The 23,180-nt window shown below is 39.7% G+C and overlaps 2 protein-coding genes across 7 annotated transcripts in view; one reads left to right on the forward strand and one right to left on the reverse strand.

Moving 5' to 3' along the window:
• The first annotated feature begins 150 nt into the window (after nt 1-150).
• LOC120310054 (MOB-like protein phocein) lies at nt 151-18,566 on the forward strand. Of its 4 annotated transcripts, XM_039347988.1 has the most exons (9): nt 151-463; nt 2,828-2,992; nt 11,843-11,905; nt 12,302-12,402; nt 13,343-13,385; nt 13,579-13,665; nt 14,415-14,494; nt 14,605-14,716; nt 16,410-18,566. In XM_039347988.1, exons 1-9 carry the CDS (start codon nt 461-463, stop codon nt 16,539-16,541), a joined length of 786 nt encoding a protein of 261 aa, XP_039203922.1. In that variant the 5' UTR covers nt 151-460; the 3' UTR covers nt 16,542-18,566. The 4 variants fall into 4 exon arrangements, with proteins under 4 accessions (XP_039203922.1, XP_039203921.1, XP_039203919.1 ...); XM_039347985.1 differs by lacking the exons at nt 151-463; nt 2,828-2,992 and adding an exon at nt 8,755-9,007; XM_039347986.1 differs by lacking the exons at nt 151-463; nt 2,828-2,992 and adding an exon at nt 9,095-9,299.
• Nucleotides 18,567-22,185: 3,619 nt separating this feature from the next.
• Nucleotides 22,186-23,180, reverse strand: part of RFTN2 (raftlin family member 2) — a 28,338-nt gene continuing 27,343 nt past the window's right edge. For 2 of the 3 annotated variants that reach the window (XM_039347989.1, XM_039347990.1), the window contains exon 10: nt 22,186-23,013. In XM_039347989.1, the coding sequence (XP_039203923.1) occupies nt 22,747-23,013 (267 nt within the window). In that variant the 3' untranslated portion in view covers nt 22,186-22,746. The remainder of the gene's footprint in view (nt 23,014-23,180) is intronic. The other variant, XM_039347991.1, reaches the window with a different exon arrangement.

Genomic DNA, 23,180 nt, shown 5'->3' on the forward strand with positions numbered 1-23,180 from the left:
AAGCTTCCCTGCGAACGAGCGCCTGAGTTGATTGGCCCGTTCCTCCGAAGGCTTCATTACTTATGGCTATACAGGTTCCCGGGCTCCGTACTTCCAGAATTTTCTGGAATGCCCATGCTCACCAAAAGTCGGGCTAAGGGTTACATCACTTCCGGGCCTCTCTTGCCTTGTTCGGACGGTAAACCACCAAATTCAGGGAGAGAAAGAGACGTGAACCAGACAGTTAAGGAGTGTACAATGCGTAGGAAATGAGGAGAAAGGTCAAAACAACGTTTGAAAAAGACATCTGAACGTGTCTCCCGCCTAATGGCACGGGAAGCAGTTTTCCTCGGGAGTGGGTGTGGCTGGCGCATGCGCAACTCGTGACCCTTTCACGTGTGGGTTACCCGCGAGAGCAGGGGACAGCGCGCGACGGAGCAGCGGCAGGAGCCCAGAAAGGAAAGAGTTGGAAGGATCCAGCATGGTGAGTGATTGACGGGTTTCTGCCATTCTGCTTTTTTGTCACCCGTAGAGCAGGAAGCGGGGAAAATGGAAGGAACGAGCCTGAAACCCTTTTGTCTTGCGTGCTGTGGGTCTCCCTAAGCTCCACCCTGTCTTCTATCCACTGTGATTTGGGTAGACCTCCACCTAAGGGTAGAGGACGCCGGAAGGTTATTCCTGCCTTGTGATTCTTCAGAATCCTTTAGTCGGATCCTAAGAGGTGCTTGATCCGGAAGCCTTTGGTTTGACTTAAGACAGCGATAATGCAGAAATGGGAAGATTAAATTCGAAATATTTGGGAGATTATATGGAGGAAAGATTTTGCACGTGTCTTCGTCTTCCTCTATTGTTTGAAAGTGGAACAGGGTATTTCTTATGACTAAGATCTCTAATAATATTCGTTATAAATCATAACTGAGGGTTAGAAGTGCGATGCTGATTAAGTTCTCAAAAAGAAGTTATATTCCAGTTGGCTAAATTTATTTGGAGACTAAGAACATTACTGTGCACTGTGCGATGTGATTATTCATTCAGAAATAAGTCTAGTTTTTTCCCTTTGTTTAATATTTTTGCTAAAACTAAGCCAGCATCCTAACAGCTTTATTCTGTTCACACTGGATTTTAAGATACTGCACACGTGTTTGCATAAGCTCATCTGCAGCCAGCTCCTGTTGAAGAGAATCCCACCATACATACAAATGAGTGTATGTATGGTGGTTATTTGAAAATTTTGTCGGTACTACAAAATTGTGTAAGCAGGTTGCAGTGTGAGATTTCTCTGGCATGCAAAGCCAGTTCCCATGATTTGTGAAACGAAGCCATAGCAGTTACGCCCACTTAAAGACATATAGGTCACATATGGGGGGAGAGAGGGAAGAGGCTTCATGTTTACTTTCTCATCTCTTTTGGTACAAAAGAAATCTTACTTCAAAACAAGATAAGTTGCAGTTTTGAGCCCTCTGTCAGGATTTATTTTTCAAAAGTTAAGTTGTATAAGACACTAAGAAGGGATCTCCTTGTAGACACCACAAGGTGTATTCGAAGGTATTTGGTATTTATGGATAGGTGTTTTGCTAACTTTGCTGAAAAGCTCATAGAGAAAACAAGCATTGTATCGGTTTCTAGTTACTTGCATGCCATGGATATTTTTCTAAGTGAGAGGTGCTTAGTTTTCTTTTGCTAGCAACAGTGGCCTCTAGAGGATTCTAGAGAATACTAGAAGAATCTTCTAGTAATTTCTGCCATTATCCATGCCATAATCTGGATAGCAATAGAATCAGCTAGAGTGTATTGAAACATCCTACATAGATTTGCTAGCTTCCTTTTTATTTAGTTTTCACTTAGCTAAAACTAGTGGTTACTGTTTGAAATTATTTACTATTTGGGACCTATTTATGCATGAAAACTGCATAACATAGTTTTATACTTAACTATATATATTTATTGCAGCATATTTTACAGCTGATAGTATGAATCTGCATTTAACTGATCTGATGCATCCCACATAAAAGCATTTATAGAATTTGAAAAATCACTAAAGTAGTTGTCAAGCCTTCCAAATACCCATCCAAGGTTCATTATGCTTAAACTGTTGAATATTAACTTAAATTTAACTGTTGAATGTTAACTTAAATTTTCTTGCAGTTAATTATTTTCTTCGGGTGTTTTACAATTAACTCACAGTTTTTTTCATTTGTCAATGGAGTGGCCAAAGATCAATTTCTCCATTTCTCTGCTCTTCCCTCCCCTTGGAGAAGATTGGAGAATTGTCTAGATCAGACAAGGAAAAGTTGGGGGAGAGAATAAGATACTTCCCCTTGAATATTCTACCATTAGAAATTTGCATATGAGGGTAAATGTACACCAATAAGATTTCTTTTTACTAAATTTATCTTCTTTTTTTAAACCTTGTTGGTTTGTTTTCTATGAAAAATATCTCCAACTGATAGATAAAAATCATACTGTGACAATACAAGTAGTCCCTTAATTACAATCATTTGCTTAGTGACACAAAGTTACAACAATACTGAAAAAGTGACTATTTAATGACTACTTCACCATCCTCATGTTCATGTGATCAAAATCTGGATGATTGGCAACTGGCTCATATTCATGATGGTTGCAGTGTCCTGGAGTCATGTGGTCACCTTTTGCAACCTTCTGACAAACAAAGTCACTGGGGAAGCCAGATTCACTTAACTGTTTCCAGCATCAGTTTTTTTTCCCCAGAGCTCATCTTCCCCATGTATTTCATATTCTGTACAAGTTATATAAGCCCTTAGTTATCTTTTAGGTGACACATTATTTTTGTTAAGGTTTCATGATGATTTCTGTTTTATTTTAACAGGCAGGACAGGCATTTAAAAAATTCCTTCCTCTTTTTGACCGAGTACTGGTCGAAAGATGTGCGTCTGAGACAGTAACTAAAGGAGGAATCATGATTCCAGAAAAATCTCAAGGAAAAGTGCTACAAGCCACTGTTGTGGCAATTGGATCAGGTTCAAAAAACAAGGTAAATAGGAATGTAGTCATTGTAATTACATTTTTTCCATAACTTTTCAGAGGAGTTCAATGGGGAAGTCTGCAGTTAATTGGAAATCCCTCTCACTCCCCCTGCTTTTTAACCACCCATGGTCATTTTATATCTTTGTTTAGGTAAGGAAATATCTCTGAAACAATGACCCAATGGTATATGAATTGTCTAGTTATCTGTAAGACCCTTCATGGCACAGAGCCTGGTGATCTGAAAAATCACCAGTCTCTTAATTGTTTCTGTCCATTCAGTATGTTTGGCCAGATTCAGTGTGCTCTGGGTGCCTTCAGTTAAATCTCTTCTTGCAGAACTGAAGAAGTGCACCTTTTCTGTTGAAGCACCTGCCCTCTGGAACAGTGTCTCCTTGGAGATACATATACTCCTATGCTTTAAAAGTTCTAGAAGTATTTTTAAAGAAGTACTTCTGTTCCTAGGCCTGGGGTTAGGTTCATGGAGCCCCTTGCAATTTTTGTGGTGTTAGTCTTCTTACTTTGTTCAGGCAGACATCTTCCTTTTTCAAAAAAAAAAAAAAAACAGTGATTAAAAAGATATACAGGTCATTTAAATAGCTTCCTCTCTGGATTTTTTTCAATTATATTCTTGGTTTCTTACCCTCATTGAATAGAAACTAAGGGTGTTGGCAAGGCGAATGTACTTGGATCATACACACCACATTTCAGAGGTTTGAGTGGAGTATTTGATTTTTAAGGAGCAAGTGACACAAAACAAGTGTACATCGCCCCTTTTTCTCCTGCACTGTCCTGTGCTCAGCCTGTTCCCCCATTTTCCTTGTTGCTTTCCTTACCCTTTCCTTAGTCATCAGTGTACTTGAATTCAGATATGACATATCCTAGTGATGGTGAACCTTTTAGAGACCGAGTGCCCAAACCGCAACCCAAACCCCATTTATTTATTGGAAAGTGCCAGGGCCACATCAGCATTGTGGTTCCCTCAGGGAGGGCGGGGTGTGTGGCCCACTGGGTGGGCGTGGCCAGGGTGGTCACAGCAGACTGGGTGGGTGTGGCCAGGTAGGCGTGGCCGCCGCGATGGTCTAACACCTCTACTTGAGCTTGTTAGCCGGCTGTTTTGCATGCTTTGTGCTGGCCGGGGCTGCTGCTCCAGGCGGCGGTGGTGGCCTAATGGATCTGCATGAACTGCTAGTGGTGGCGCTGCGTGTGCCCACAGAAAGGGCTCTGAGTGCCGCCTCTGGCACGCGTGCCATAGGTTCGCCACCACTGACATATCCATTCGGGCCCAGTCATGCCTTTCTCACCACCTCAACCATCAAACCCTTTTTTCCTCTGTTCCTTCTTAGCCTGGAACACGTCAAATAGAACACATAAGCTCCATTCCATATATCCCTAATAGAAACATTATTATTTAATTGCCCTTCAATACTTATCAGTAAGCTTTGTGGTGGAGACATATTTAAATGCAAAAAAGTTTACTTATATGCAGTTCCAACATCTAAAAACTGCCAGTGTTTGAAAATACAAAATTAAATTCATTGGGTTGGGTATGGTTTATAGTAGACTTCTCTCTCAAGATAAGAAATAGCAGCATGTCCGGGAACTGTTTTTCATTTGATTCTGCAACTTTGAATTTAAAATGTACTCTCACCACAAAGTATTTCTTAGTGTATTGTAATGTTCACAACTCATATTCTTCCCTTTAGGATGGAAACACTCACCCAGTTAGTGTAAAAGTTGGTGAGAAGGTTCTACTACCTGAATACGGGGGTACAAAAGTTATACTGGATGATAAGGTTAGTTTTACACTAAATGTTCATTCTTTTAATTCAATTTAGTTTTAAAAAAGGAATTGTATTTAAGTTTATGCATGGACATCACTTCGTTAAAGCTGCCATGGCAAGACTTCAGATATCTGACATTCCAAGCTTTTGTGTTCAACTGCATGCCGATTTCTATCTGACTAATCCTTAGCTGCAAACATTCATATTTATTTTTAAAATGCTTTTTTTTCCTTATTAAAATATTGCATTTTTAGTTCCTGCTTTGTCCAGACATGAAGTCTGGAGTAAACGTACATTTTGAATGCATTTCTCAATCCTGTATGTAAGCAAAATTTACTGTTTGTAGATTTGGTAATCTTGTAATCCAGTATTTTTGGGATTTAGAAAACATGTAGTCTCCATCTACTGTATGATCATAATGGAGCTTGCCCATTACAGTTGCATATGACGGCTACTAAGTGAGGTGACCTTGCTCCACACCCTGGTCTCCCCGATTGGTCATTAAATAGTGCAAATAATTAAATGGAACACAGGGTTCCCAAGTGGGGGAGGCCTAGTGCAGCCCAAGACATTCCTTGCTTCCCTTCCCACCCCTTAGTATCCCCACAACCTTTGGGCCTGCTCCCTCCACCCAGTCTCTGCACCACACCACTCCCGATTCCTCACAGAAGGAACTTTTTATGCAAAAAGTAGAAGAAAGCAAAACTGGAAAAAAAAGCATTAAACAAATTAAAGGACATGAATCTAAATTTATGATTAATCTAGTATCATTTAGGTTTCCATATTTTTCTATCCTTGTAAATTATCTTTGCTTTCACTACATTAGTTTTGTTCTTGGGGTCTTACCATACTGCAAGTATCTTCAAACTGGTGCATGCAAGTAATAGTATGCTGGGGTTGCAAGATAATCTCTAGAAAACATAACTTTACATAGAATAACATGAGATTGCTGGAGATAAAACTGGTTGTACACGTAGCTTAGTGATAAAAATGGGTCCAATTCAGGCTGGAACTAACTTGGCTATTAGTGAGAAATCTTATATGTAGTAAGAGTACAGCTAGGACTTGTAATTTAGCCCATGCTTTAAATTGGAATATTTCAGTCCAAATGAAGGCTATCTTCAAGGAAATTAGTTTCAATTATCTTTCCTCCCCCCAGTTTTCAAAGAAATAAATATAAAGGACATGTCCTTGCCTCACTATTTGTAGAGCACTAATCTATGTGCTCATAAATCCTATCTGCTGGAACAACGTAATTGCCTTGACTTCTGAACTAGTAACTTTTTGTCTTTGGTGAATGCTAATTTGTATTCTCTATTTGCAGGACTATTTCATATTTAGAGATGGTGATATTCTTGGAAAATATCTTGATTGAGCAGTTCGTACTCTGGCATTATCATGAAGTTGTCATTCCACAAAAAGTGCTCAGATGCTTTTGTTCCATCATGTAAATAATTATTTTCTTAATAAATGCAACATTTCTCAAATGATATTAGGACCTTGAAATAAAACTTATCTGTACAGTGAAACTATTCCTTACTAATGTATTCATTTTGGTGCTACTGTAGCACTTTACATTTACTTATTAAATTTATTATGACCTATTCCCAAAAGACTCTGGGCATCTTATACCGATATAATTAGAATAGTTAAAAGCATGAAACAAAATGTTGGTCCAGACCAGGAGTTGGCAACCATAAACACTCAAAGAGCCACTTGGACCTGTTTCCCACAGAAAACACTGGGAGCTGCAAAACTCTCGTGCGCAAACACCAGAGGGGGGAGCCTTGATTGAAGAGTTTAATTTAAAAGAAATAGAGGGTGCTGTGCATGAGTTCTCTATCTCTCCCTCTCTTTTTCTCTCCCTCCCCCCTCTCCGATCTTCTATTCACCTGGCAAGCTGGCTTCATGCTGTTCTCCAACAAGCTGACACATGTTCTTACTGGGCTGGCGCTCTCCTGCCCTTCCTGCTTCCTGCAGAGATGTAGCCAAGGACAAGCCCAATAAGCTTGTAGGCAGGAGAACAGCTGTGATGCCATTCTTTTTTACACACACACACACACACACACACACACACACACACACACACACGGGAGGGAGGGAGGGAGGGAGGGAAGCGCAAGTGTCTTGTCTCTCTGCAAATGGCAGAAGAGGCTGGGAGCTGCAGGACCCATGGTCCAGACTAAAAACTGTCACAATAAAAATATGATAGGAGCTTCACAAATAACTATAGCTCCATCTAGGCGTGGGAGGCACCAGGTCTTAAGCATCTTCTGGAACACCAGAAGAGTGGGCACTATTCATACCACTGGATAGCAACAAGGACAAGATGACTTTGAGGGAATTTGAAGCACACCTATTTTACCTGAATACACCAGATGGGTAGAAATGACTGGAGTTAGGGAGTCCCACAAGTTAACTCAGCCCTCTGCCATTAAGTGATTAAAATAAGTAATGAACATACATTTCATTCACAAGGAATATAATGGCTTAAATCATGAAGATAGTTTTTCTAAGGCTTGTGATGGAAGGCAGTTTCTGCATTCTCTTCCTCCACAAAAGAAGTTGAAACAAATTTCCTATTCTCGCTTCCTCCTAAAACTACCTTTTCTTCCTGAAGAACAATAACAACAACAAAAAAATACAAGTCACTTTTAAAATAGCAGTCCTGATTAAAATTACATTTCAAAAATTTTGGTTGTAATTCTTAGGTGCCTACGAGGGTTTTCTTAATGCAAACCAGTGTTCAAATTTTCTTAGTAATAGCTGAAAATAGAAAATTCACTGCCAAGACCGTCCTTGTGAAAAATGTAAGTTTAATTCTTTGATTACTCTAGTTCTAATTCAATTTCACAGAAAATCTGCAGTCAAAAGAAGAGGTAACAGTAGTAAAAGTATTTACATTCCAGATTACCCGAAGGCATTTTTTTTTTTTAAAAAAGCAAGCAAACCGGTTTTATAATAGCCATATACCGGAGATTGCAAACGTCCCTTGAGCGTAAATACCCCTGCCGTTCATAAATGGCTGCCTCATCTCCAGAACAGTGAGATAGACAGACATATAAATGTAATAAAATTGGTGGGAGGCGACACTCAGAAGGCAAGATTAGCAGCATTAGGAGAAGCTGTCTGCAGCTCCTCAGAAGCGCCGCTTGTATGAGGGAGAAGGTGGGTGCTAAAGCCCTTCCAGAGCTTGCTCTGCACAGACAGGCTCCTTTCTCCTCCCGGTCCGGTTTCTCAATCACTTCACCCGGCTCTCCCTGTGGGGCTTCCGAAGGGCTGTAAAATCTCGCCTTTCGGGACAACGTCGGTTAACTTGGCTTATCGGAATGGCACGTCAGTCAGGGGACGTTTCTGGTTTCGGCTATTGCTGATGGACGCCGCTGAGAGCTTTCCTTGAACTCGCCATTACTATACCGAAGTTAACAGTAAACGGCTATCTGTACAAAGTATCTGACCAGCTCTTAAGGGTTTACTACACGCTCATTTCGTCGCTCTCCGTTCAAAACGCGGAACGAAGGGGAGCGATCGCCCCCCCCCCCCCCGAGAGGGAGAAGGACTCAGCGCTCCTCATCTCCGGCCAATAAGCGGTGGCCGTCTGGAGAGTAGCGAGGAGAGCAGCAGTCCGATCGTCCGAAGGGGGGCGCTCGCGAGAAAGCACGCGCGCAGAACGACCGACGCGTCCGAAGGCGCCACATGCCCGTCCGAAAGTTCTTCCACAAGAGACGCCCCGCCCTCTTTCCGGGAAGCCCCCAAACCCCTCCCGCCCGGCAAGCTTTCAAGGCACGTGCTGCTTTCCTACTTCCTCTTTGCCCTTCCATGCAGCGTTTCCCGCTCCTTCCGGTGTTGTTTGCGTCACATGTTCGGCTCCGCCTTGTTCCCTTACTTATTCCGCTGAACTTTGTCTCCTCCCAAGCTGGAGGGCGCTGTTTTCTCTGCAGCGCCGCTCTATCAGGCCCACGCCAGGTAGACCCGCCCCTCTGATGTAGGACGCTACGTAGTTCTCCGAATCCCCGCGGGCTCTTCTGCCCCTCTACTCCTTCCCCGCCCCTCGGGGGAAGTCAGCCTCGTTGTCGTCTCGCGTCTTTCCGCGCGTCTTCCGCCTCTTTTCCCCTCCCCGCCTGTTGGGTAGCTGCTGCTGCCGCCGCCGCATCCGGGTCCTGGCGCCGCTCGCTGTCACTATGGTCATGGCGGAGGGGACGGCTGTGCTAAGGCGGAACAGGCCGGGCACCAAGGCCCAGGTAAGTCCGTCGCTCGCACGCAAGGCCTCGGAACGCTTGGGGCAGGGGCGTGGATGACCGCGGCTGCGGCGAGGAGACGGGCCGGGTATTGACGTGTGTGAGGAGGAAGCAGCTGCGGGTGGCGGAGGCCTACTTGTAGCCCCCCCCCGCCTTCCCAGGAAGACGGCCGCTCTCTTCGCTTTGGACCAGATTCGGCGAGTGCAGGGCCGCCGCTGGGAGAAAAAGGGCAAGGATACCTCCCCGCCATGGCCGGCAGGGCTTGGTGTGAGAACGGAGGGCGGGGCGAGAAAAGGTTAGTCAATGCGGCGTCCCCTCAGGTGTGTGTGTATTTGGGGGGGGGGCGCTGAGAAGCTGCTCTCTCTCTCTCTCTCTGTCCGGGGTTAGAAACTTACGCCCTGGGCCCGAAGTCTTTGGAGACATGGCGCTGTAATGAACCAGGGGGGGAATGATTTGGGTGTTTAGTTACTTCTCCCTCTTCCTGCATCAACCACCAAAGCAACGTCCCGCCCGTTGAAAGGAATCGACAGCACCCTGAAATTAGGAACTGCGAGATAGCTCTTCCAGAACGTTGAAAAATGGGAGAAGAAAAAGGTTTGGAAAAGTCAGGGTGCCCCTCTCCCTCCCCCCCCCCCGAAGAAGTGGGAGAGAAGTAGAACACGGGTGGGTCTGCAGGAAAAAATGGGCGGGGGATATTTGGAGAGGAGGAGGAAGGTGTAGTAAGGAAAAGGTCGGAGCCGTGACTGTAAAAGCAGGGAAAGACGGAAGTTGACTACATTAAGTGGGCTTGGCATATGGGTGTGGATGAATGTTGCAGAGTACAGTATAGGGTGCCAAAGTGCTTCTGAAACGATGGCTTCATGTCTTCCCACAGAAGAAATGGGTGGTGTTAGAAATCGTTTATCCTTTCCTGTTCAGAAGTGCCGTAGTACTTTTTGGGATTGCTGACTCTGCTTGAGGCTGGGAAGGGCTTAATTTTGCCAGGAGCTGATACCAACAACTTTTTCTCCAATAATTAAATGCTGTCATTTCCTATTATTATTGTTATAAAGTTGTTTGAGTCTCCCCTTTCTGAAAGTGCTCTTCAAATTGCTCTTTTAGAAGGTTTAGCATTTTTATTGAAAACTTGGAGGGTAGGTGCAGTCTGTAGGTTTACTTGATTTCTTTTGCTCCTCTCCTACCTTTACTGTTTGTTTATTGCAGATGTAAGTAACTTGATTAATATTTGGAACTGTGCCTCTCATAGGCTGACTTTGCTGTCTAGAAATGTTGGGAATGTAAATTCCAAACTCTCTGAAGGGCCTAAGGCAGACATGTCAAACACAAGGCCCGGGGGCCGGATGCGGCCCGCGAAGTGGTTTCATGTGGCCTGCGAAGCCATCCTGGATACAGTGAGGGAACGGCCCCCGCTGCCTTGGCCCAGGCCAGCCGGGAGCCAATGTACAATTTTGTGGTGGCCATCTATGCTGAAATGCATTCAGTCTTAGCACCACAAGGCTGTCCAGAAACAGCAAGGAACCAGCCCCTGCTGCGTTGGCCCCGCTCCCTGGGTGCATGCTGGGGAGGTGTCACCCTTTGTGAGGAATGAAGAAATGCACCATGCCTTGGCACTTGCCCTGGTCCCACCCCCTTCTGCCAGAGACCCTCAGATCTGTCCCATTCCTGCCCAGGCCCCCACAGGCACCCTTGACGCGAATGATGTAGAACTGGCCATGCCCATCCAGTAGGCCACACCCACCCTGGTCACACCCACCCAGCCCCCCAAGGGCAACTGCAAGGCTGATGCGGCCCTCAATGAAATTGAGTTTGACACCCCTGGCCTAAGGTGTCTACCTCTGATAGAACATTTGTATACTAATTGTGTACAGGTAGTTCTAGACTTAAAATAGTTCGTTTAGTGACTGTTTGAATTTACAGTGGCACTGAAAAAAGTGGCTTGTGACCAGTTTTCACACTTATGACCATTGCAGAATCTCCATGGTCATTTGATCAAAATTTAGATGCTTGACAACTGACTCATATTTATGACGGTTGCAGTGTCCCATTGTCATGTAATCATCTTTTGCAATCACAACTTTGCTGACAAGCAAAGTCAGCAGGAAAACCAGATTCATTTAACAGCTGTTTTACTAACTTAACAACTGCAATGATTCACTTAACTGAGATAAGAAAGATCCTAAAATGGGGTGGAATTCACATAACGATTGTGTTGCTTTGCAACAGAAATTTTGGACTCAATTGTCATGTGTAATTGCTTGTGCTTGATTTCTATACTGCCACCTTGTTTTCTTGAGACTAGTTTGTAATGCAGAGATCCCCAACCTTTTGGACACCAGGAACCGGTTCCATGGAGAAAGGTTTTTCCACGGACTGGAGAGAGTGTGGTTTTGTGTGCTGTCTGCATCTCACGGATGGGGCTTTGCTTGTTCGTGCGGCCTGGTTGCTGGCGTGCCGCGGCCCGGTACCGGTCCACGGACCAGAGGTTGGGGACCCCTGTTGTAATGAATATGTATGCCACTTGAGTTCCTGTATTGCTTTCAAGTGAGTTTTTCTGCTATGAAAGATACTGAGAAGATACTATTGTACTTCTGTTCTTGGAAGTGTTCTATATAGTAAAATGCCTTATGCGGTAGACAGAAATAATAGGAGGTTATTTTATAGATTCAACAAAATGAGTTTTAAGCTATTCTTTAGGCAGCAAAAAACATGAAATTATACAGATCTGAAGGCAGTTTTGTCCGTTCTTTTATTTAGATTTTTAAAAGATACCGTGCTGCTATAAACTTGAATATTTTTAAGACTTGATTGTTCTTCAGTCTTTCTGGTTTTTTGTTTTAGGATTTTTATAATTGGCCTGATGAATCATTTGAAGAGATGGATAGCACATTGGCAGTTCAACAGGTACCCAAACATTTAACTATATGCTGTTATTCTATTCATTTACTTTTTGACAGTTATGGATTCATAATGGATTAGATTGCATCATCATATAGTTTTACCTGCTTTGTTGTTGAATGCTTATTAGATCATTTTTACACTATAAAGACATAAATGTTGCATGCTTACTGAGCTGCCTGGTTCTTTTTTTCACCCAGTTAATAAGTTCAGTTAGGGGACTGACAGTTTTTAACTGAAGTAAATTGTACATATAGTAACTCATCTATTGGAACTCTGATGCAAAACCTGAGAACAGGGATTAGCATAGCAGTTGGTTGGGAGGTGTTCAGTGTAATTTTTGCTACCCCCTTACACGTGTATGGTATCTTTATGATTATTTTTAAACATTTTCCTCTCTAGTATATCCAACAAAATATAAGGGCGGACTGTTCAAACATTGACAAAATTCTTGAACCTCCAGAAGGACAGGATGAAGGTGTTTGGAAATATGAACATTTAAGGTAACTGCACCTAATTCTGTAAAAAAAAGTGTCTGTTCTTGAGAAATGGTGTTCATTTGCATCATTTGCAAGGCAAGTAGACTAAGAGCACTAAAAAAAGCAGTACTTTCTCATTAAAAAAATTGTGAGGTTACCTGCTAATTGCTTCAGAGACTCTAGGGATGAGACCTCTCAGGAAAGGGATATATGTTAAGTAGAAGTGGTGAAGATACATCCTTTAAAATGCCTTATTTTTTTACTTAATCTTACCCTTTTAATCATGTGGGAGTGAGATTTGAGTGAGATGGATATTTACAAAAGATTTTTCCCCTCCTGGCCTTTCTCCCCCCCCCCCACACACACAAACAGCTCTGTGGGTTTATAGTTTATTTTAAAAATGTATTCTTTTTTACTCTGGGTCTTGTGACTATAATATAATAGTGTGGGTATACAAGGTTGCTGTTTGTACGGTATTAAAGAAATATACTTCGGCCATTTTCAACTTCATATTCTACCATGTTCCCCATTCAGCCTGAGGTAGAAATATGCTAATTGTACCTTGCCCCAAACTGATGGATAATCTATATTTTCTAGAGGCCATGTAAGTATTCCACAGTATTGCCCTCTATTAGCTATCAGGCACTTAGGCAGGTCATCTGAATAGTACATCCTCTTTATAGAGGCTAGTGGCTTTGGTCAACCCTGTGTAACCTATTTTTGCTATCGAAATTTTTGTCAAATTTACTAAATAACACTGTTTTTATTAGAATCTTAGAAAAGCTTAAATATTTAACTGTTGTCTTTTGACAGGGATATAAATAACATTTAAGGTGTATTTTTCATGCTTCTTTCCAAAGGTAACAATTAACAGCATTTTGCAGTCTTTGTGGTGTTTTTTAGGCTTGTAATTACATCAGATGGGAGAAAAAAAGGATGATGATCTTTTTTCCTAAAATTTTAGGCAATTCTGTCTGGAGCTAAATGGTCTTGCAGTTAAACTTCAGGTAACTTTTTTTTTTTTTCATTTTTCTTTAGGCACTTAAAAATCTTTTTAAAAATTAGTAAAAACAGAACACTCTTTTTTAGTATTTTGTTTTTTTAGTTATTTATAATGGTCAGATAGAAAGGATGTTATTTGCACAAAATGTATTTTTCACATAGGCTCAACAAATATTTATTGTGCAACTATTTTAATAGAGTGAATGCCACCCAGACACATGCACACAGATGACAGCAACTGAACAGTGGATTTTTCTTTGTGCAGCCCATAAAACTCCCAAAGAGGTAAGACAGAAAACGGAAATATTAAAGATGTTTTACTAATTGTGTTACTGTGCTGCAGATGTTACTTTCCTATACTGTATGTTCAGAAACAAAACTCTACACTTCTGTTCATCTACCACAGGGGTGTCAAACTACCGGCCTGCAGGCCGGATGCGTCACGCCAAAACCACACCCACTCCATTGCCGGCAATGAGAAAAAAGTCACGTGACATCGCGAGTTTGACACCCGTGATCTACCAGTTGCTGTTTTCTAGTTGTTAGTGAGATTCTCGTAATTTCCCTGCATAACCCCCCCCCTCCAACTTGTATCACTAATTGGTAAAATGCGGACCCAGATTGTTGGGGAAAATATGCTGACTCTGTAAACCACTTAGGGCTGAAAAGCACTGTGAAGCGGTATATAAGTCTAAAGTCCTATTGCTATATGCTTGCAAGTGAGTAATTGCAGAGGGTATTGACTTTTTCTTATGCTGTAACACCATATTAAATTTAATAGAAAATACACAATTCAAATAATAATTTGGCATTCATTGTTATTTATTTTATTCCCATTCGTATCTCAATTGAGCACAAGGCAATTCCTCATTTTTTTCCTATAGTAGTAATATCGCCCAATCAATTTCATGGCTGTGTGAAGAATTGAATTTGGAAAGGATAATTTTTTTCATAACTTGCTTTTAGATGATTTGAAAGTATTAAAATGTTATCTATATTCAAATGCAGTACTTTTATTTTATTTTTTTTTCTAGTGTCCCGCCATTGACTACACTAGACATACACTGGATGGTGCTGCATGTCTTCTGAATAGCAATAAATATTTCCCCAGCAGGTAAATATTTTCTCAGAATTATAGAAACCTTATTTCAGTATTAATTTCATATACGGTCAATTGAGGATTATGGGAATCTTTAATGCAGCAAAAATTTCTTGTGTTTGCAGGGTTAGTATAAAGGAATCATCTGTAGCCAAACTAGGATCAGTTTGCCGTAGGATTTACAGAATATTTTCACATGCATATTTTCATCATCGTCAAATATTTGATGAATATGAAGTAAGTGCTTTATTACAAAGAGTATTACCTCTAGCTATGTGTTTTGGAATATGCTCTATTGAACTATATGAGGCTTAACCTCTGAATAGATGCATATAGGATTGGGTTGTAAATGTTTGGGGTGGCAGTTTTAAATGCATTTAACTGGGACAACTAAATACATGGATTTTACTTTTGGGTAAACCTTTAGGTTGTGCTCTTACTTTAGTACTAGATATTGTAATGGCAGAATAACTTTATTGGTCTGCTATTTTTTATATTGGTATCTTTGGAATTGCTGTTTAGAATGTGCCTGCTGAGTGTTGTTGCTGTTTTTATGACAGCATGGTATAATTATTATGGTTTCAAAATGTTCTCTGGATATGTGATTTGAACATAAACTCTAGAGAAGGTAAGTGATTGTTTCTTGCAGTTTCTTTATCAAAATCTTATATATTTAGTCTATTTTGATCATCTGATGTTCTGTAAATGCATTTTCACAAAAATATATGGAAGAAAAGATAAAACCTGAATGTGCTTTCATCTTAAAAATTAATAATTTTCTATATATTTTTGAGTGATTCTTTTGAGTCTTTTTAATTTGATATCAAACAAATGGGTCAATAGCAGAATGTAAGATAAGGATATGGGTATATTGTCTTGGCTACTTATGTATGGTAAATGTACAAAGAATGTTTGTGATAATAATGGGTTGCAAATAATGGTAAGAAGATAGCAATATATAGTTTGCCCAGAGGAATGAAAGAATGAAACAAACCAAAGTGACTAAAATGTATTTTTGTCCTTTTTGTTCAATGGAAGAGAGAGTTGGATGTGTCAGGAAAAACATAAAATTAAGTTTAATTTAGTAGGAAAAGAGTACATGAGAAGAATACATGGTTGAAAAGAGTTTAGAACAGGGGGGTCAAACTGCCGGCCTATGGGCCGGATGCATCATAGCAAAACCACACCCACCCCATTGCCGGCAATGGCAAAAAAAGTCGAGATACGTTGCAACACATCACGTGACGTTGCGAGTTTGACACCCTTGGTTTAGAAAATGAAAGTAGATTGAATACCAATATGAGCAATCAATTATGCACAAAAGCATTTGGAGATCATTTAGTTGAACCACTGAAGATTTTAAATAACAAAATCACACTGTGTATGGATATCACAGAATCAAGAGTAGAAAGGAATGAATTGAATTGGTGTAAATTTTCTTCTTTTGTGCCTTTAATATCTTTGGTTTTTGTTTCTTTTTGTGGTTTGTATAACATTGTTTATCCTGAAAAGATACAATGTGATAACTATATGTGTGAACTCCTAAAATCTCTCATTCATGGACAAGAGATTGTATTTGGTTAATGAAATTGAATGGATTCATAAAAAAAATTGGGGCTTGGGACTGTCTTATAGAAATACCTTCATGTTTTAAGGGGTGCTGATGTTTTGTGAAAGATAGTGTAAGAAGCATTGTAAGAAGCTGTTTCCCTGTTCTGTCACTTAGGTAATTCCTTCTTTTTTAGTTGAAAAAAAAATCTCAAAAGTAGCTTTATTGTGCATCCTGGAAAGCTTCAGAATGCAGCATAAATTATAATCTACATTTTTTTTCTATAACATACTGCTCTCCATGAAGGAATTTTTGTCCCTGAGTAATTTTAAATGATCCTTTTGTAATCTGTATTAACATGTACATTTTTTCTGTCCTCAGAATGAAACTTTCTTATGTCATCGGTTTACCAAATTTGTGATGAAATATAACTTGATGTCCAAGGATAATCTGATTGTACCAATTTTAGAAGAGGAAGTGCAGAATTCAGTTTCTGGTGAAAGTGAGGCATGAGGAGTATCGGGGACTGAAATGAACACATAATTAACATTGTGTACTGTATATATAATTTTAGAAATTTCAATCATGTATCCTTAGAGCTTTGTTTAGTATACTTTTTGTATGCTGTGTGCGTTGCCTCTTAATATGGGATATGGTTTTAAGTTATTCATGAGCTGTATATTCAATGTGGCACTCATGGTTTTTAAATAAAATTAGAATTATCTGTTTATACTGCCTGTTAATAAATGAATTTACAGTTCTGTAAAATTGCTGCTAAACAATCATTGGATCTTAGTCTTCAAACAATGTCCAGTTTAAATCTGAGCTTTTCATTCTAATGAAGTTGGAACTTTAGCCTTAGTTTGACACTTCAGAAGCTTGCAAGTCCATTTCGTTTCTTTCTAACTTTTGTATTTTATGGAAACTATCCTTATTTAGTTTTGCTTTTGGGTGTATGCATATATAGAACTAACCTGTTATAGTACATGTGTATTGAAATTTTTGTTACTGCAATATTAATGCCAAATGGTAGCTTTTATTATGCTGCCAAAAGTATATTCTAGAGCTTTTGGTTTCTTTCTGGACTTGCCTTGCTGTATCAATGGAGGCTTCTGCATATTCACAAATAGTTATATGTCCAATCCCTTTAAGGCAAAGATTCCCTAGCTGAACCTCTCGCCAGTGAATGAAACAATGTGTGCTTCTCCTGGCCTACGGTAGAGTTTTCTGTGGCTTATACTTGTGCATATTTATAGTAACAGCTTACAGGCTATACCTCGCATTAAACATTTATGTTAACACTACAGCAGATTGTGCCAAAATAATCTTACTCATTTGTAGGATAAGTCCCATGTACCCAAGTTTAACCCATCATTTGCAGGTGGTTTCTATTGATCCAAATATTACCCAAATATCTGTTTTGTATGCTAGTCAATGAATTCCACAATTATGTCCCCCAGTCCAACTGTATGTTCTTTACGTAGCATCTTAAGATTTGCATTAGCACTAAAGTTCAGTAAGAACTTAATGGAGTTTAAACTATTTTGAGTGCTGTAGAGCTAAATATTTTTAAAAGACAATTATAATAGGCTAAAAGCACTAGCACTGTTTAGTCAAGTTTGGTAGGATGTTTTAACTTTTGGGAATTGAAGGCTGATCCTTTCTTATCAAAGATGTCCCTTTATTTGTTGAAATAGGTTTGTTTGGCCCTTATGCGGTCAAACTAGTTTATTTCCTACTATTCATAACTTGGTTTCAGAGCACATAATGTTCTTGCCTTAATTGCATATAAGATATTATGAATTGGTCCTATAGAGTATCAAGATTGCTGCTCTAATACAAAAGGGAATCTTTTAAAAAGATGCTTGGATACTTCATAGCAGATGCTACAAATGCTTTGAGACTCTGCTAGAGGCATATTCTTAGAAGTTGAAAGTTCTTCACTGGACTGACAGATTTGGCTTCTTCAGCTGCTTTTATTATCTATTTTAGAATGGTTTTAATGGTCAACAGGGTCATCACATCAGATGGTTCTTAGCAACAGCAATTATTGCACCCATGTGTAATTTGATTAGAGCATGTGGTTGAGGAGTTACATTTCAGGGGTTACAAGATGCAGTTGGCATTCTCTATTTGAATGTAGCCTCCCCTAGTTAACTAATGTCATTAAGCATTAATTTTGAGGTTGCAATAAAATTTTAATATGTTTCCCTCTTCCAATACACGCCTTTGGGAGAAAAAACTTTTGCTCTTAATAAATCTGATTTGTCTGCACTATATTCAAAATTCTATAAATGGCCTAAAACTACATTACGTTTCTTAATGCTGTTGACTTGAGTACCTCTAATGTGTGTGCACATGTGCCTGCCTGATACTATAGAACTTCATTAAGCTTAAGTGAACTATTGACTTTGTATGCTAAATATATTGAGGGTTTAACTTACATTCTGCATTATAGGGAAACTGAGCTGTTTGTCTTTTGAAATACTTTGTAAAAAGTAGAGGTTGCAATTAAAATTTTTCTTTTTACAAAAAAAATTGGGCTGCAGAATGATGGTTACCTTTGTTAAGAGCATTCAGATGTCAAAAAAATATAGTGCTCCACACTTAAGTCCTAAGCTCTGTTTGCAACGTATGAGAGTGATGTCTTAATAGCTAGGTGAAATCTTTAGCAGACTTTAAGCTAAAAGCATGTTAAGTCTTTTGAAGGCAAAGAAAGTACATTTTTGAAACAAAAGAATTTACAATGGAGTATTAAGGCCAGTTTGAGTAACACCAATTCTGAATTGTGAATATTGAAGATGATTCAAGAATGTAAAATATGCTTTCTATGTCACTGAAGCAATGCATAAGACCCACTATAATTTTCCATGGAACTAATTTAGCCCAAGGGCACATGTGATTTAATAACCTAAGACAATCTAAAGAGCAGAACAAGTAATAACTTGCTAGTATAATTTATTAAATCAATGAATAACCCTGTTGGTTCCCCCTAATATAAATATTAATAGGTAGTTAATATTTCCAATATTTCAGTTCTGGTGCTTGCTACTACAGTCAAAGAGATAAAATGTTTTTGTATGTGCAGAACACGTTTATGAACAAGTTTTATTGAAGCTACTTAAAAGGCTTCAAGATCAGTGGGTCCCAAAGGAAGAACATTGCTAATTTTTATTACATTCAGTTTGTAGCAATACTTTCTGGAATGAAAGAGAATACTTGTAAGAGGGAACATGATTCATCTGGCTATCAGACAGCATTTTAAAAATAAAGCTATAAAGCAGTGGTGGTGAACCTATGGCACAGGTGCCAGAAGTGGCACTCAGAGCCCTCTCGATGGGCAGGTGCGCTGTCGCCCCAGTCCTAGGCCTTCAGCTGGGTTTTATAAAACCTTTTCCCTTTAGGCCTCTGCCACCATGTACAAAAAAAAAAAGGTTCAATCAGTCAATTTCTCGCAGGAAAAAAAAAGATCTTACAAAGTTGGAATTGATTGAACTTTTTAGTCCCACCCAGTCTGCTGTTACCACTGCAGCCACATCCCACCCAATGGGCCACACCCACCCAGCACCCGACAATGCATAAGTGGGTTTTGGGTTGCAGTTTGGGCATTCGGTCTCTAAAAGGTTTGCCATCACTGCTATAAAGCATCTTTTTTATATGGATATGGTATTGAAGAAAACTGGATATTGATTTTGACCAGTTTTTAAATCATTACTAGGTGAGCAGTATTGGCTTCTGGATGTAATTCAAGGTGCTGGTAATCTATAAGCTTCCCCCCCAAGAACGACATGTTACTTCTGAGTAGTTTCCTTTATTGTTACTCACATATAGACAGAAATCTTGCCAGACTAAAGCAACCATTGCATTACTGTAGATCAGACATGTCAAATGTGATGTTGCACAACGTATCAGGACAGTTTTGCCATTGCCGGCAATGGGGTGGGCACGGCTTCTGGATGACGCGTCTGGCAGTTTGACACCCCTGCTATAGATAATTCTCTGGGAATCAAAGGAGGAGCCTTTTTTATCCTTTTCATACCAAAGAGTCCATGCTTCACTGCCTCTTTGGCCTTTGGGATGTATCCCTCCTACATTCCGCCACATCATTTTTGAAAACTTTTATGGCTTAAAGATGGGTTACTTAAGGCACCGTATTCTCCCAATTGTTTTTACCAGTCCAATTTTTCTGGTAGGTTGGGTGTGTTACAGCCTCGTCAGCCAAGGAAGATCAGGTGATGGGGACCAGAAGACATGCTTTCTCTGCTGTAGTGCCTACTTTCTAGAATATTCTCCCTTCAGAGATCAATCAGAGATTACCTGTTGGCTTTTGTAAGGCCGTGAAGACTTGGTTGTGTACCTGGGTCTGGAATCTCAAGGGCCCCATTTCTTGGCTATATTATCACCTATGATCATTGTTCTGCTCAGTATATTTTGTATCTTTTAAACTTGTTTTTACATTTTATGATGTAGCCTCCCAAAATCACTTGTTTTGATGGGGGGGGCTATAGAAATCAAATACAACTAAATAAATACCCAGAATGATTGAAACCTAATACTGCAATTATGCCATTATAGACTTAAATGATAGTGTGATCGTTAGGCAGTAATTGTTTCAAAATAATTTTAACCTCATAGTGAACCCCATTCCTGATCCAGGATAGTCCATCTTCTTTTAAGAGACACCTGAGCTGTTTCCAATTGGAGCAAATTTAAGGCAGTGGTTGACTAATTTTGAGAAGAACTTTTGGAATTTAGAAAACGGTATATATTTCAGATGAACCATAAAAAACATGCAGGGGCACGTGCTTTCACAAAATGGCTTCTAAAGCTGAGCATGGTGAAACTATCACAAAACAAACAGGTGTGTTGTTGGGTGCCAACAGATGGTATCTTGGTCACTTCCTCTTGCTTGAAAGTAGGGTTAAGAATTCTTGCCTCAAGGCCAAAACCATCCCTCTTCAGACTTGTAAGGAAATGAGAAATATGCACCTGCAATGAATGCAATATTTGCTGCTAAGTTCTTTTGTGGCTTTTGTTTTCTTCCTACATTTCTGGCAGAACTCAGTGTTTTCCTCCTTAAAGTAATTGAACTGAGCCTATATTTCTAGATATTAGAAATAACACTCCTAAGCATAGCGGGATTTAGTTTTGAGTAATTATAAATAAGATTATATTGTTATAATTAGAGTGCTTATTTAAAATATCTGCAGGTTAGAACAGAAAATTTCCAGGAATTGAGAATACTTCCGGAATAATGAAAACAATATAGTTTTCATTAAGTTTGTAATTGCCATACAAAATTTCAATCCTAATCCTAACGTTGGACTTGTGCTACTGTAAAGTTCGCCCGTACAGTTTGATAAAAGAAAGGGATCAGTGTATTTTTAAAGCAATATTTGGTCCTTAATGTTTTGACCACGCCAGCTGAGGTTTATATGGAAGTTTAAATGAATGTTTGGCAGAGTGGCATTCTGCCTAAAGCACATGTCCACTCAGGAACATTTTATCTCCCAATTTAACACAATTGGGGAGTCAGCTGCGAGCATTTGCTGAAAAAGAACAGGGCCTAAAGCTGGAGTGAGCAGCTGAGAGCTCTCTGGCTATGATCAGACAAATTCCTGCTCATGATTACAGCAGCAGATGGCCAGGAGTATAGGCAAGGCTGGAATTTGTCCACCTGTTTTCAAAGTGGCCTCTTTGCAGATGGGAGGCAGAGACCTTTGTAAAATTTTTTCAGATCTAATATCAGGACAGGGGTACATGGTCTGCTTTCAATGTAGAAAGTTCCTTGGTTAGGCTATCATTTATTCAGATATAATAAAAACAGCAAAAGTAAATTGAAAATCACATTAAGTGGTAAAGGGGCTGATAGGCAGTGCCCAGAGCACAGAGAACTCATGTAATTTCCCTCCCTGGTGGATTTCTAAGGAAAATTCCTCAGGCGAGGATTCACACGGACAAAATATCCTATTTACAGCAGCAATTAAATTCCCCTTCTGCCTGCTTGGCCATTTTTCCCTACCCAGACTGAAGCAATATGTGCTCTTCCTTTTTTTAAAAAAATGCAGCCAGATATGAAAAATATACATTTTTTAAATTAATAATCAGCTTTCCACAACAGCTGTCTCAAGCCTTCCCCGGACAGAATCTACAGACATTTGGGTAAAGCTTTATTTCTTCAACTTCTCAACAATCTCACGTTATGGAGCAATCATAGATATTTCAGCAAAAGGTTTCATGACCACTGTTTGAATTTTGGCATTTTGAAAACAATGAGAATAAAAGTGAAGCTCAGTAATGACACACTTGTTTGGAAACCATTTTAATTTGTTCTTCATCCTTGTTATGCTTATAACAGTATAGTGTCATTATTGCATCATATTGTCATACTGTAGAAAAGGTTATGCTTTCCAAAAAGGGAAAAGTCAGCAGTTTGTCTTTACCTGTTTCCTTTCCAGTTGCCAGGAAGATTGCAGAGAAAGCCACCAGCAATTTATAGCGCTGTTCTAGGAATGTAACATACCAATACAATTGACCTAATGTACAAGTTAATATTTCTATAAATGCAATAGAAATTGTTCTATAGGTTCCTCAACACACTTGGTAAAAACAACTTCAACGTATACCTCTTTGACTGAGGATTATGCCTATGCCTATTAATAAAATATTACATTTTTACATTAAAAATACCTGTTGGTTCCTTTTAGTAATTTCCTGGTCACATACAAGTGACTTGAGTGACTCCATCTTCTTGGTCAAACTGTCCTTCCTCCAATTCTTTAAGCATGCCATCGCTGCTCATGAATGCAGGGAAGCTTCCATAGTGGGCAGATTCATCCTTGGGCCAGCACTGTGGAGAAGGTGCTATATGGAATTCCTCTGTGGGTTGCATGTGCTGTACAGGCTGAGAAGTAGCTGTGTCTGATCCAACTTTTTCACTTCTTATGTTCCACTTTTCTTCTCCAAATTGCTTATTATTTTTTTTCTGAAATAAAAAGGAACTTGATTTATAGTTGATCCAGGCAGGGATCTTTTTGAATATGAACTAGGATTTTAGAATGGCTGGATTGTAGTCGAATTTAGTTGTTGTTTTTTTCACACACTGGCTGCTTTTACAAAGCAAGCTTTGACATCTAAGACCAAATCCAGTTA

Source organism: Crotalus tigris, unplaced genomic scaffold (assembly GCF_016545835.1).
Source record: "Crotalus tigris isolate CLP2741 ecotype Arizona unplaced genomic scaffold, ASM1654583v1 scf7180000018105.1476442, whole genome shotgun sequence".
Lineage (NCBI taxonomy): Eukaryota > Metazoa > Chordata > Lepidosauria > Squamata > Viperidae > Crotalus > Crotalus tigris.

What these genes read in the sequence shown, in the direction of transcription:
- LOC120310054 (XM_039347988.1), top strand. An exon ending in GCACATTGGCAGTTCAACAG is followed by an intron (nt 11,906 to 12,301) that starts GTACCCAAACAT and finishes TTTCCTCTCTAG; the next exon opens with TATATCCAACAAAATATAAG. An exon ending in TGGAAATATGAACATTTAAG is followed by an intron (nt 12,403 to 13,342) that starts GTAACTGCACCT and finishes CTAAAATTTTAG; the next exon opens with GCAATTCTGTCTGGAGCTAA.